Here is a 14961-nt window from a genome sequence, read left to right on the forward strand (position 1 = left end):
TAATTTTTTGCATTGAGTCATGGAAGATATTTCAACGTGGCTACAATTGCTCTTATTTTTACAGAATAGTTAAATCATTTTTTTTAAATGAATATTGCATTATAAAAATACAACTGGTGTCTATATAGGCTGTTTACAATACAAAAAAAGATGCAGCTGGTTCACTTTATCAAAAAGCCTTTTCTTTCATTAAATAAAATTAAACAAATTAATAAATATTAAAATAATTGAAATGCAATTGAAAACATATTCCAAAAATAGTTTGAACAAACTGGTTTTACGCTAAAATGCTAAATTTAATTAGATTAAGGGGTTTATATTAAGGGGTCTAGTTTTTAAATAATGTGCTTTTATGAATGTTATAATTACATTAAATAACTTAATCAGACTATGTGGAATTTCACCAAAAAAGTTATTTTTTTATTTAACCAGAAAAGAGAATAGAAGAATTCGTGAAAATGAAACCTCAACACCTTTAAAATGCATGCCAGTAAAATAAGAGAGGAAGAAAAAAAGTTATTTTTTTCAACACAAAATGCTATTTTCTTTAAATACAATTTTTTTCATCTTAAAAGTTCCTTACATGTATATACATTATTACAATTTTAACATGTACTTCTTAAAATATTCTAATGTCGTGAAATTTTAGTTTTTGTGTGGAAAAATTTGGAAAAAACTCTTTCATAAAACACCTTGAACGGTTTTACTATTTTGTTATATTGCAATTTCACTATATCGTTTCCTATCATATAAATTAAACCAAAAACATTAAAGTTAAGATAAAAATAATGTTAAATTTAAAAAAATAAAACTTATTTCTACATAAGAAATATCGTGAATAAAAAAAATATTTTTTACTGTAAAAATGTAAACAACTTCCGGTGACGTCACCTGGCGTTGCGTCTGCGCTGCGACACCGGAAATGTAGTTTAGCCAACAGAATCGTCCGGTACTTGTGGCGGTAAGTATGTCCGCATTGGAAATGAGTAAAATCCTTAAAGTTGTCGATAATCTCACGAACACTTCGCCTTAAAGAGAGCTAAACCGAACATGTTCTCCAGAGGGACATTTGACGCTCAACGAAGAAAGCTCTTATGCTAGCGTTAGCTGCTAGCCGGGTCCGGGGCTGTTTTAGGTTTGGAGGTGCCCAGACTGATGCACATGAGCAGGGCTCTGACCGGACTGGAGAGCCGCAGAGCCGGCGCGAATTTAGCGTCGACGGCTAAACGAGGCGAGCTAACATTAGCTAACAACAGCAGCCAGCGGCTCGTGCCCACTTTGTTTTGCAGATGTTTTTAGCACGTGTTTTCTTTTTGTCTTTAGTGGGTTTTGTTTTGCCAATGTGTCATCAAGTTTTGGTAAATTTTGAGCATTTTAAAGCTTTTATTTGCAATAATAGGAGCAAATGTAAAACTCTTGATTACGCTTAGGATGAGTTATATTCTAGATTTTAGGGAAATGATCTTCAATGTCTTTAAATTTAATTGAAACACTAATGTACACATGTTAAGTCGTATATTTATTATATTTATAGTCTTAAATTTGCAACATTTATTGTAAATTTATTAGATTAAAAGTGATACATTTGCCAGATAAAAAGTTGTAAACTCACCATATCAAAAGTCGTAAAATTACTATATTTATACTCACACATTTACGCAATTTATAGTCTGAAATTTATGACATTTAGACATAAATTTACGAGATTAAAAGTTGTAAATTTATCAGATTTACAGTCGTAATTGTTTTAGATTTATAGCCGTGAATTTAATAAATTAAAATTCGTAGATTTATGAGATTAAAATTAGTAAATTTATAAGACTAATAATCGTAAATTCAAGAGTTTAAATGTTGTTAATTTACAAGATTTATAGTTGTAAATGTATGAGATTAAAAGTCGCAAATTTACAGGATTAATAGTCGTAAATTCATGGATTCTTGGTTGTAAATTTCTGAGATTTATAGACATAAATTTGCGAGATATATGGTTGTAAATTTGAGATTTAAAGTCGTAAATTTACGAGATTTATGATAATAAATTTTGGAGATTTATAATTGTAAATTTATTAGATTAAATGTTGTAAATGTACGAGATTCATAGTTGTGAACAGGGGCACCTCTAGAGATTTTGGGCCGCAGGAAAATAATTTTTACAGGGCCCCTAACACAGTGGCAAATTTGCATTAGGGGCCTTTGGGGCCCCCCTCCCCAGTCTGGCCTCCTAGAATCAGCCCCCCCCCCTTCAGCGCCTAAGTGTAGAAGTCAACAGAACTATAACATGTGAAGCAAACTGCTTAACTTGGAGTCTACCTGTGTTTGTGTCCAATAATATCTCAGGAGGTCGGAGGTCATGTTTCTCCAAAATGAACCCGGTACGCAAACGCCTCAGATTAAGCCCATCCAAACCTCCGCCCAGCAACAGCAGCCCGCTGAAGTTGTTAGAACTCTTATCCAATGACGCCCCGCCAGCTTCTGCTGGAGCGAGAACAGAAGATGGGGAAGAGGAGGAAGAATACTTGCTGGTGGAGGAAGACACCACCGACTCCAGCCTTGTCATCACTATGGGTAACCTGCAGAAAACACCACAACATCAAGCTGAAAACCTCTCTGATGCCTGCATGTTTTTGTCTGGCAGAGGATAGTCAGATGGAAGTGAAGGCACCGAGGAAGAAGGCAGCGAGGAAGAAGAGGAAGGGACCGAATGAGGAGCCGACTCACGGCAGAGTCAAGGCCTCGGAGACCGAAGAGGAGGAGGACGCAGGAGTGGAGGTGGAGATCGACAAACAGCTCGACCAGTCTTTGGAGACCAAGTCCAAACAACACAACCTGACAGCTGTGAATGTCAAAAACATCATCCATGTAGGTTTACCAGCCAACTTTTTAAAATGTTTAATTGTTATTTTCTCCTTGGCTCTGGAGTTTTCAAATATCTGAATATGTGAATATGCTGAAAGTAAATGTATTTGCTGTAGTCCACATGTGTCAAAGTAAAGGCCCGGGGGCCGGATCCGGCCCTCCAGATCATTCTATCCGGCCCTCCATCATTTTATTTTATTGTTATTAATAGCTCGATGTTATCTTGCACTTATTTTTAACTTGTATAATTTTGACAAAATATTTTTTTATGGAGAGAAACGTATTGGAAGTTATTTAAGGTCTAAGTTGAATAATATTCTGGAATAATATTATTATTTATAATAATGTAAAAAAAGTTATGATTTTAAAGTTTTAAAAATTGGCATTCTGCTAGCTTTTTCTACTATTTTGGTATTATTTTGGTACTATTCAGCTATCATCTTCAGTATCTTCAGCTATCAGCTTCAGCATTTTTAGTTATCAGCTTTGCTATTTTCAGCTATCATCTTCAGTATCTTCAGCTATCAGCTTTAGTGTTTCAGCTATCAATTTCAGCATCTTCAGCTATCAGCTTCAGCATTTTTAGCTATCAGCTTTAGTGTTTTCAGCTATCATCTTCAGCATCTTCAGCTATCAGCTTTGCTGTTTTCAGCTATCATCTTCAGTATCTTCAGGTATCAGCTTTGCTGTTTTCAGCTATCATCTTCAGTATCTTCAGCTATCAGCTTTAGTGTTTCAGCTATCAATTTCAGCATCTTCAGCTATCAGCTTAAGCATCTTCAGCTATCAATTTCAGCATCTTCAGCTATCAGCTTTAGTGTTTCAGCTATTAATTTCAGCATCTTCAGCTATCAGCTTCAGCATTGTTAGCCATCAGCTTTAGTGTTTTCAGCTATCATCTTCAGCATCTTCAGCTATCAGCTTAAGCATCTTCAGCTATCATTTTCAGTATCTTCAGCTATCAGCTTTAGCGTTTTCAGCTATCATTTTCAGTATCTTCAGCTATCAGCTTTAGCGTTTTCAGCTATCAATTTCAGTATCTTTAGCCATCAGGTTTTGCGTTTTCAGCTATCGGCACTAGCATTTTCAGTGGCCAAATTCAGCTTACAGCATTCACACTTGCATTATCACAGGTAATGCTATATATCTAGTTAATAATTATGGTAAAAAGTTACTTTTTTAAAGTTTTTACATTTTTACCTAACTCAGATATTTGACAGAGTTTGTGCTCCAAATTTCACAGGAAGTGATCACCAACGAGCACGTGGTCGCCATGATGAAAGCAGCCATCAACGAGACCGAAGCCGTTCCTCCCTTTGTGAGTCTCCGCCTTCACTGATGCAATAATATTGTTTAAAACGTACTGTTTTATCATTTAAAAGACTGTTATTTTAGGAGCCTAAGATGACTCGGTCCAAGTTTAAAGAAGTCGTGGAGAAGGGAGTGGTGAGCAAGCGCTTAGTTTATCGTTTAATTTGTCGCTGATTTGGTTCCTAAAGTTACTTCATCTTTCCAGGTGATTCCCACATGGAACATTTCTCCCATCAAAAAGAGCAGCGATGCCAACAAGGTAAAACGTAAACACACACAAAAAAAAATAGTTGTTTAGTTAAATCAGTGGTCTACACACTCAGGTTGTGGACCCTCATGTGGCTGTTTGATCCCACGATTGTGGCTTTAAATGTTAATGCTTTGAATAAATCATAGGTTTGTAATTCTAGTTTTTTAAAGTTAAGTTTAGTCATTTGTGTTTACATATCAAAATAATGAAGCAAAATGATGGTAAAATAATACATTTTCTTTCACTGTGGTTCATTATTTTTTATTTATTTATGGAAGTTTTGTTTTATGTTTATATATTAAAAATAGGATTCACCAATTTTGTCATTTTTATAATTGATAGTAAAAAACACAGCTAAAGTCATAGTCACAGAAAAATGTCATGTTTGTCTTATATTTATAATTGAAGTAAATCTGTTGCAGCAGGAGGATTTTATTTGACTTAGAGGTGCATTTTATTTTGAAAGGAACTCGTCAAAAGTTAAATAAATTAAAAATATTACGTATTTATTCAAAATTTCTTCATAATTATTGGCTACATTTGATAAATAAATGGCTTGATGGCCATAAAAACTTAAATATATATATATATATATTTTCAACCTGTGAAGTTGGACTTAGCTTTGTTTTTTGGTCAATAAGAATAAAATTTATAGCATTTAAGCTTACAGACTCCTGAGTTAAACGGTTTAACTTTAATGTTTTTAAATGCGAAATAAATAGATACATATTTTTTTATATTTTATCTATAAATCAAATAATGATTTTCAAGTGCACGACTGACTGTCTTGGTGTAATTTGAGATTACAGTCGTTTGGTTTAGGTTTTAATGTATTTATTATCTTGGGCAAGTTTTACTTTCATCTAAAAAAACCCAAGATCACTTAATATAATTCAGAATATTTATTTAAATTAAATTAATAAGAAAAGAAACATTTGTTAGAGACTAAGAGTTATATTAATACTTTTAATATTTGTATTTTTCTGAATTGCGTCTTTGCTTTATCTCTTTATTTGATGATGTAACTAATTAGTTTGTCCAAAATTTCCTTAAAAGTTAAATGACAGTTTCAAATGTAGAATTTTAAAATCCACTATAATGAAAATGTGATTTTAAGATATTTTTGTTGCATTTTTTGAAATATTTTTTAATATAATTAAGTTTAAAATTGGCATTTCTGATTTTTTATTTAAATTGTGACGGAAAAATGCTGTTTGAAAAAGAGCTCATTTGTGACATGAAGCTCCCTGCTCCAAGCTCTCAGGAACAATGAGGGGAAAGGGGGCGGGGTTGCCCTGTGCTAATGGTCCCACTCACTCTAGAAAAGCAACACAGATTTTTTTATTTAGTCTAAAAACGACAAAATCATAATTAAAAGACCTCTGGGAACTCTTTGACAGTAGATCAGAAGATGATTGGGTGATTATTTAAGTAGAACTCTAATTGCATTCAGGCTCCTCAGTTCGTGGACATCCCCTTAGACGAGGAGGACTCTTCTGATGAGGAGTATCGTCCTGATGAAGAAGAGGAGGACGAGACGGCTGAAGATGTGAGGATTCTTGAACGAGATGGTTACATCGAGGTCTCACGCTGATCAACAATTTCTGGCTAATTCATCAGACATTCCAGGAAAGTGACATGGAGAGCACGGCTTCGTCTCCCAGAGGTAGTCGACTCAATCGGGGGGAGGAGGACAGCTGCAGCCCGTGGCAGGTGATGGTTATCAGATTATCAGAAAAAACAGATGAGACAAACTTTATAAGCTGATTAATAGTTTTCAGTGTTCAACATAATTGTGTGATTGTTTAGTAAACATTCACACTATAGTGATTCTCCTGCTTTCTGTATGTTTTTCTGCACGTAAAAAACTCAATCACACTTTCAGTGAAATCAGCAATCTTGGTATCAAATGTTCAGCTCGTTCAGGACATTGCTGCTTGTATTTTTTGGTTTTCATAAACTTTGTAGTTTTTGAAATATTGAGCAAAATGTGCCCCATAGGAAATAAATGAGTAAGTCTTCAAATATCAAAATTTTAAGTAGATTAGCAACAAATCTTTCTGTTTTAATGTTTTATAGTAAGTAGAGTTTAGCTTCTATTTTAGCAACATGCTAAAGTTTTTGCTAATTTTTTTAATCTATTGAGGTTTTTTATGCTAATTTAGAGTTTAGCTAATATTTAAGCAACATGCTAACGTTTTTGGCTAATTTGTTATCTACTGGGGTTTTTTAGGCTAATTTAAAGTATGGCTAATATTTTAGCAACATGCTAACGTTTTTTGCTATTTTTTTTTAATCTACTGGGGTTTTTTAGGCAACATTAGAGTTTAGCTTCTACTTTAGCAACATGCTAACGTTTTTGGCTAATTTTTTTTCTGCTGGGGTGTTTTTTTGGCTAATTTTGAGTTTAGCTTCTATTTTAGCAACATGCTAACGTTTTTTGCTAATTTGTTATCTACTGGGGTTTTTTAGGCTAATTTAGAGTTTAGCTAATATTTTAGCAACATTCTAACGTTTTTGGTTATGTTTTTATCTGCTGGGGTTTTTTATGCTAATTTAGAGTTTAGCTTCTATTTTAGCAACATGCTAACGTTTTTGGCTAATTTTAAAATAATTTTAACTTTCTGTCAAAGTCAAACAGAGATGTTCGTAAAACCGATTTTCTCGTTTCTGCCCATCAGAGCTCCCGAGTTCAGTTTAGACGCTCCAAGTTGGGGTCAATGGGACCTCCCCCTCCCCCAAAAGCCCCGCCCCCCAAAGCGGTGACGGACAGCACCTTCCTGGAGAAGCTCCATGCGGTGGAAGAAGAGCTTGCAGATTGTATGGAGCCCTACCAGGTAACTCTGAGAAACCAACAATCTTTAGTAAAACTTAGTCAGAGTGATAGAGATTGTGTCATTATTAAAAAAAATAGCAAAATATCTTATGATTTTGGAAGAAAGTCATTTTTGATTTCTAAGGAGATATCAATCAATAACTGTTTAAGCGTTAAATCAAACTTTTGATTTTAAGTGTTAAAATAATCCAAAAAAGTTAGTAAAATAAAAAATGGAAAAATCTAAATCTGTTAATTAAATGTATTTTTTGATGTGTTACAAAAGTATCAGATCAGGACTCTGTATCAGGAAATACTCTAAATGAAATGACTTTAAATCGGATCGAGGTTAAAACATAATCCTGCGTATTTGTCTCGTTCAGCCGCTGTCGGAGTCGGAGGACGAGGCCGGCGTGATGGCCTGTCGAACTCGCTCCAAGCGTCCCCTGAGGGACGTCCCGCTGGGACAGCTGGAGGCCAAACTCCGGGCTCCCGACATCACTCCTGACATGTACGACTCAAGCTCCGCCCCTGAGGACAGGGACTGGACGGATTGGCTGAGAAGCTTGATGAGTTCAGATCTAGATAATGAAGGTGCGTCAGTCTGTGAGACTTAACTTTCTCATTTATGTTGAGTTTCTAGAACTTTTGGATGTTTTTAAGGAAAAGTTTATCTGTTTTTCCATCAATCAAATATGGGAACTAATATCAGGAACTGAGGCGTCCCCTCAAAAACGGGAAGATGTGCTGTCATTCTTAAAGATATTTATTGACTCTCCTGCAGATGAATGTGATGATGAAGACGATCCAGAGTATAACTTCCTGGCAGACACAGACGAGCCAGACGTGGAAGACTACCGTGACGACAAGGCTGTCCGCATCACCAGTCAGTAATCACAAACAAATCAGATTTTATTCATAATCCAAGATGACTGAGAGACGGTTATATGATGTTATAAAATGGAGTTTTGTGTTAAAACGTTTTTCTTTCTGTGCTCAAGAGAAGGAAGTTAACGAGCTGATGGAGGAACTCTTTGAAACGGTACGAAATAATCTTTATATTCTTTAAATTATCCACCACTGTTGTCTAACTTCAAATATGAATAAAACCAGATTCTGCTCTCGCTGCTTCAAATTTACTCCCTTGCAGGATCTGGCAGATGTTTTCTCCAAAGTTGCATTATTTTTCAATCAGAATTTTCAATTTTAAACTGTAGGAATGGATGGATGGATCTTTTTATTCCCCAATTTATTTATTAAAGTCAAGTTATTAACCCTTTAACATCAGAGATGTCACCAATCTATGTAACACAAACATGCTGGTTTAAACGGTAACCAAACAGGGAAGTTGGAGGCTGACTCCGCCCACAGCCCAAATTTGAAAATCCAGTCAGAGGGGCGGGGCTGGAGAACTTGACTCTTATCAATAGGTATGTTTGAGATCAAGCAAGCGGTTGTAGCGCTCCGCAGATTGCCTGGATCACGGTGCATGTTGGGTACTCTGATGTCACTTATCAGTCATGAAAATTTCACAAGAAAGAGGTGGGTGGAGCTAGAAATACGGCGCTGGTTGTTCTGGAATTGGTTAATTTGTGCAATTGCAGCTAAATTGAAAAAAACATCTGGATCTTCTGCACCTGTTGGCAAGAGAATCTGGCTACAGAGAAAAAATGAATACCCAGAAGTCCCTCCCCCTGCTGCAAAAAAGTATCGTTTTTAAACTTTTCTCCTGTTTCTTCTCTCTCTCATCGACCCTGTTGGCCGTTTTATTTTTCTCCGTGATCACGAAAAAAAAAAAACGCCTTTTGCGGCGCAGATCAGCTGATTCACGGAGGTTTTCTTCAGATTCAAAAGCATAAAAGCTAATAGTTCTGAAAAGTTTTAACATATCATTTTGAAAGGGTTTCCTAAAGTTCCGATTTCCGCTTCCAGCTACTGATTAATTCTGACGCCATCTTGCGTGTGACCAGAAGCCCCTCCTTGTTGGTCTCGAGAATTATATACAATTTTTTCATAGAATAATCCAAAAATATTTTACCTTAACAAAACATGAGGATTTTATCTTTCCTCCGTCAGCTCAAAGAAGACCTGGCATCACAGGAAGTGGAAGATGAAGGCCACGAGGAAGAGGAGGAGCCACAAGAAGACACACAAACTGTTCAGCCACACCCCCCTCCGGATCTGCACATGTGTGTAGCACGACCCCACGTGTCCGGTGGTTGTGTTTGCGCCTGATGGATGTTCTCTTCGTGTGTGTGTTTATTCAGAGAGGCGGTTAAGGCGGAGCCGGAGGATGATTGGACGCCGGGGCTGCGTACGGTGAAGCAGCAGCTGGCTTTCATCAGGAAACGGGAGCAAACAAACGCACATTATCAGAAACACTCCCATTGTCCAGAACCGTGCACGCTGAAGTTGAACGCTCAGCAGAAGAGGAGACTCCAGCAGCAGCTGCAGCAGGTACGCAGACGGAGTCTGAAAGACCCACTCTGATAAAATCTGTTTAACATGTATTTAATTATTTATCAAGATTAAGCGCAAAATTAATTCTATTTAGTAATTTGTTATTCAAATTGTAATAATTCTGTTGGAAAAAGAGTGTAAATGTGATTTTAAAAAACACGCTGGTGGATCACAAGCTTTTCTGTTCTGAGCGAGGGGAAGGGGAAGGGGGTGTGGTTCCACACCATAGGTCCCGCCCACAACTCAGAGGCAAATTTATAATAATCTCCTAGAAAATTGAAAGATTTTTTTGGAAAGATAATAGTCTCATGAGATTTTTTTTGTTTGTAATTCTTAAACGCATCATAATTTGAGGGTAGTTGTGAGGACTGTACAAAAATTACAAAATATGAAAAAATATAATTTACCGATGCACAACTTTAAATTACAGCATCTTAAAACTATCTGCACATACAAATCTTAAAAAAAATACAGATGAATCACCTGTTAGTCACACACAAAGCTGCATTCACGCACAAATCGATTCGTCCGTGATGTTAGAGTATTTTCCAGACACTTATTATCTGCAAATAATCGCAATATGAAATCAAACACATTTTACATTTAGAACATTTATTTTTAACCCTTTGGATCTTAGGGTCTATAACTCAGTTTTTGTCTAATTTTGAACTTACTTCTATTTTCCGTTTCAAAGACTACCTGCTTGCTTGTTTGGTATTATTTTTTATTCTTTCATTTTTCCATGTTGCATTCGCACGCTACACATAAAATCACACAAAAACTGAAAATTCCCTCTGGAAAAATGGGATTCATTCTGCTGTGGAAACCCCAAAAATGTTTAACAAACAACATAGAATAAAAGTTTATGCTGTAAATTTATAATACCAAAAATAATAAAAATTCTAATCAAGTTTTTTAATGAAAATACAAAATAAGTCCCAGATTGCTTTGGCTGCGAGAAACTTTAGCGTTTTAAAACGAATATTTAGACTTTTTTTATATCAATTATCGGTCATATCTGCTTAAGAAAGTGGAAAAATGTCAAGTTTTTACCAGATATTAGTATTAAGTTCAAAAGAAAAGAAAACTCTGATGTCCCAGCATTCTAGCAGCATTTAAAGGCATTGCTTACACACAAACCTGGAGATGTAGATGTGGTTTTGTGTGTGTGTCAGACAATCGGTGCGTACTTTGTAGTTAGTTTTGAGCTGCTGTGACTTTAAGTTGTGTGTGTAAATTGTATTTTGCAATTTTCGTACAAGCTAATATCAACAATTATGCACAAACGAATCGGAACTATTAACTATTTACTATCCATAGATTTTGGCTAAAAACTGCATAATCATAAATAAAAGTTCACTGGGAACGCTTTCAAAATAGATACAAAGAAGATCGGAGCCTTAAAAACTGTTGATGTGAGTCCCTGATGACTGTTTCTCCGTGTTTGTCAGCATGTTCAGCTGCTGACTCAGATTCATCTGCTGTGTTTGCCTGTTGTCAAACTGCACGGTGAGGCTGAGACCACCAAACAGTTCCTGGTAACTCACAGCAACCAGAACATCATTTGAAGCCCGTTGTTCAGACAAAAAGTCACGCTGACCCACTGATCTGATTCCCAGTTTGAGCTGGACATGCTGGCTCAGGGCGGCGAGCTCATCCGATCTGCAGGCCAGCCTGGATTCTGCAGCGCGTTCAGAGCGTCCAACCTGCAGGGGGCGCTGGAGCTGCTGGAGGAGCTGCATCAGACTCCCATCAGCTATGAGCCGCAGCACCACCCGCCGGATGCCAGAGGATACAGTGAGTCCCTGAAAGTCAATATCTGGTTGTTCTGATGATGTTTATAGAAGCATTTTTACATGAGAACATTTCAGAAATCTTTGTGGTTTTGGTTCATCCGACTCTTCCTGTCTTCATTTCCTCAGTGCGCTGTTTTCCCGTCATGCCTGCTGAGCTGGCCTGGCTTTTCGCCACGCGGCCCGTGTTCCTCTACCCAGAACTGCTGCCGTGCGCCAGTCTGGATCCGGCTCTCTACTGCCCCCGCAGGACAGCAGCTTTCACTGCAGCTGAAGACTGGTAACACCAAGTTCATAGATCAAAAATACATTTTTACACCGCAAAGTATTTAAAATAGTTGTGTATTTGTGTTTTACTAGCCTGTTGGTGCTTGGCCTCAGAAATTTGGGAGGGTCATGTGACCCTCCGAAACTCGTGTCTCATTTTCTGGTGAGGAAAACGGTGGTTCAGGTCCGAAGGAGAATCCTGCAGTGCTGCAGGCCCGGGTTTCCAGACAACATCGTAAAGGTAGAAAAAAGAAGAAACGTAACTAAATAAAAAAATAAAAAAAAAGAGCTGAAGCTGAATCCTTCTGTCTGACTGAAATATTTGCAGGCTTTCAGGTACCAGCAGGTGTTGTGGCCAATGCCGGTCGCCTGTCGACCTGTAGATCCAGCAGAGCGACGCCCCCCTGTGGAGAGGGAGGATAACGCCCTTCCCCTGTGGCTTGTGGTATGACAGCTGTGTTAAAAATTGCCTGAAAACTTTTCCTCACGAGCTGTTGGAAAACATAACTGTTTTCCTCTCTGATGGGGGGCCGGGGTCGGTTTGTTGGCTAACAGAAAAAGTGTAACAATCACAGCCTAAACGTGAAGATTTATGGTTTCCAGAAAACCACACATTTTAAATAATTAATTTATGTAAAATTACACTAAAACATTTTAAAAACTAGATATTTAGCATTACCTGCAATAGATTAATAGCTGAAGATGCTTAAATTCATAGCTAAAAAACACTGAAGCTGATAGCTAAAATATTAGCAGAGAAAAACTCAAAAATTCTAAATTAGCCAAAACAGCTAGCATGTAGCTGAAATTTTAGCTAAAAGAAAATGTAGTATTAAAAAAGCTAGAAAACGTCTAATTTAGCCAAAACATCTAGCATAAAGCTAAAATATTTTAGCTAGACTCCAAATTAGCCTAAAAAACAGAAAAATAGCTAAAAAGCCAAAAAAGCTAGCATGTAGCTGTAATATTAGCTAAACTCAAAGATAGCCTAAAAAACAAAAATATCCTAAATTGCCAAAACAGCTAGCATTTAGCTGACATTTTAGCAAAAAGCCAAAGTAGCCTAAAAACCTGGAAAGAATGTCTAATTTAGCCAAAACAGCTAGCATAAAGCTGAAATGTTAATATTAGGGTTGCCAGATTGGCCGGTTTCCAGCTCAACAAGGGGTTTTTAATTCTCATTTTTCTGGCAAAATTTGCTTTAGATAGGTTAGATTCGGGAGCTTTTAGTTTATTTTTGAAATGTGTTTGAACCAGGGACAAGTGGTAGTCATGAGGTTTATAGCCTACTAATAATAAAATAAATGTGATCACTAGTCTGTTCCATAAATGCAATTTATATGTTTATTTTAATCTTTTTTATCCTCAAAATGGCTGTGTTTTGCATATTTCCTGTTCAGTTTCAGTGCAAGGCTGCAAGCTCTGTATATTTTGCGCAGAAATGAAATGAACATTTACATTTTGTATATTTATTTTACATTTTTAGGGTTTTAAGCACAATTTTGTTCCTAGAAAAGTTATAGAATTGCTTCAAATCTGATGAAAATGTCTCATTCTGAGCGTTTGATTGTTTGTAATTCAGTTTTTATTCAGTTTTTTTGTTTTTTTTTTACCCCAGCGGAGCCTTCCCATCATCTATCTGGCAGTGAAACATTCCAACAGCCCGTCTGGCTCCATCCCCGAGGCGCCCCCTTCCTGCAGGAAGGGGAAACCCCGTCAGAGTCAGCTGGCCGTCCTGCGTTCCGCCTCCATCACCTACAGCTTTCCCCCGGGATCCAAATACCCGCCGCGCCTTCCCGCCAACCTGGACTTCAAACGAATGGGGTTCGTCCTGGTGCAGCCGCCACCCCCTCCTCCCGCCTCCAACTCCTGCCCCCCGCTGGACACCCTAACCAGCACCGCGGTTTCCTCGCCGAGTCCTCCACGAGTCCTCCTTCACCGACTCCCTCTACATAAGACTGACACCTTCACCTCCTCCACCGTCTCCACGGTAACCACTGAGAAAATCAGAGGCCACATACAGACACTGGCTGGTCTGAGGAGAAGGTTGTCTCCTTCGTGGCGAGGGAAACCCAGTCTGGAGGCGAGAAAAGGCTCCGCCTCCTTTAAAAAAAAATCAATCAACGTCCTCAGGACCAACCTCGAGGGAGGAGTGAAGGAGAGAAAAATGTCCGAATCTTCACCCAGTTCAAGAGGAAGCCTCGATTCTCCTCGTCCAAAAGGGGCGGAGCCAGAAAGGGAACATGAAGTGACTGTCACCTTGTCCAGGTCAGGAAAAGAAGAGGAGACCTGTGGAGATGGAGAGACGTCTTCTGATGAGTCCAGATCGTCTGTCGTCCACGTTCAAGTAAAACATGTTTGTAATGTTGATGAACCAGAACAAACTTTCTTTGATCTCCATGACAACCAGAAATTATTCAACCAAAACTTCCCTTTTTATGGTAGTAGTTTCTGTTTTCTCTAAAAGTGAGAGGAAACTTCAGCCAGAAAGAATCGGAACATCTCTGTAGTCACTAGGATGGCATTTTTTTTGTTTTTGATTTTAAAAAATACAAGCTTTCAAAATAAAGTTACAAAGATTAATATTTTAACCCTAAAAAACTGAGACCAAAACCATCCACAAATCATTTCAAAGCTGTTATCTTTTATTGATTAGTTTATTTGTCTAAAAGGCTAATTTATTTCTAATTTATTTCAATGAAACCTGAAATGCTTTTATTTTGGAAATTAAACAACTGTGTCCTCACAGGAGAAGCTCTCCTCAGAAGAAACGGAGGATGACGACGATCTGAGGGAGTCTGAGGATGTGGTGTTTGCCCAGGATTACCTCCACAGAGTAAGAGAAATCCTTTCCTCTCTTATTTTGACCTAAAAACCATAATAAATGCCAAAATACCCTAAAAAAGTGAGCAGAATGCCATTATAATTTTCAACTTTACTACACTCTGACTCCATTTAAAATAAAGTAACGACTGGTTGACTATTAAATTAGTTCTCGAATATTTTAAAAATTGATTTGTTGTCAATTAGTCGACTAATCGTGGCAGTCCTGCTCATCAGTAACATGTTTTCTTCTTCTGGGCAGGTCTGTGAGGCGGTGCAGGGGTGTCCGAGCCTTGCCGAGCAGCTGTTGCAGGTTTTGGATGAATTTTCAGCGGCGGGGGCTCCAGACGTTTTATACGGCCGGTTGAGCCACGTCCTGCAGCCGT

The 14961-nt window shown here is 37.6% G+C and overlaps 1 protein-coding gene and 1 long non-coding RNA gene across 4 annotated transcripts in view; one reads left to right on the top strand and one right to left on the bottom strand.

The window, feature by feature from the left end:
• The first annotated feature begins 867 nt into the window (after positions 1-867).
• The window catches only part of si:dkey-27c15.3 (GON-4-like protein), an 18576-nt gene continuing 4482 nt past the window's right edge, over positions 868-14961 (top strand). The window contains exons 1-22 of one of the 3 annotated variants that reach the window (XM_024298257.2): positions 868-961; positions 2338-2565; positions 2636-2859; positions 4100-4174; positions 4252-4302; positions 4373-4426; positions 5871-5966; positions 6038-6130; positions 7099-7254; positions 7616-7826; positions 8017-8118; positions 8234-8274; positions 9309-9421; positions 9500-9689; positions 11144-11230; positions 11312-11489; positions 11615-11765; positions 11846-11993; positions 12081-12197; positions 13371-14099; positions 14502-14588; positions 14838-14960. In XM_024298257.2, coding sequence (XP_024154025.1) covers positions 2364-2565; positions 2636-2859; positions 4100-4174; positions 4252-4302; positions 4373-4426; positions 5871-5966; positions 6038-6130; positions 7099-7254; positions 7616-7826; positions 8017-8118; positions 8234-8274; positions 9309-9421; positions 9500-9689; positions 11144-11230; positions 11312-11489; positions 11615-11765; positions 11846-11993; positions 12081-12197; positions 13371-14099; positions 14502-14588; positions 14838-14960 — 3228 coding nt within the window. In that variant the 5' untranslated portion in view covers positions 868-961; positions 2338-2363. The other 2 variants (XM_024298255.2, XM_024298256.2) reach the window with 2 other exon arrangements.
• LOC112162487 overlaps positions 13320-14961 on the bottom strand; it is a 7708-nt gene continuing 6066 nt past the window's right edge. Inside the window, exon 2 of the long non-coding RNA XR_002922069.2 lies at positions 13320-14041. This is a non-coding gene — a long non-coding RNA (uncharacterized LOC112162487). The remainder of the gene's footprint in view (positions 14042-14961) is intronic.

This window comes from Oryzias melastigma, linkage group LG11 (genome assembly GCF_002922805.2).
Source record: "Oryzias melastigma strain HK-1 linkage group LG11, ASM292280v2, whole genome shotgun sequence".
Lineage (NCBI taxonomy): Eukaryota > Metazoa > Chordata > Actinopteri > Beloniformes > Adrianichthyidae > Oryzias > Oryzias melastigma.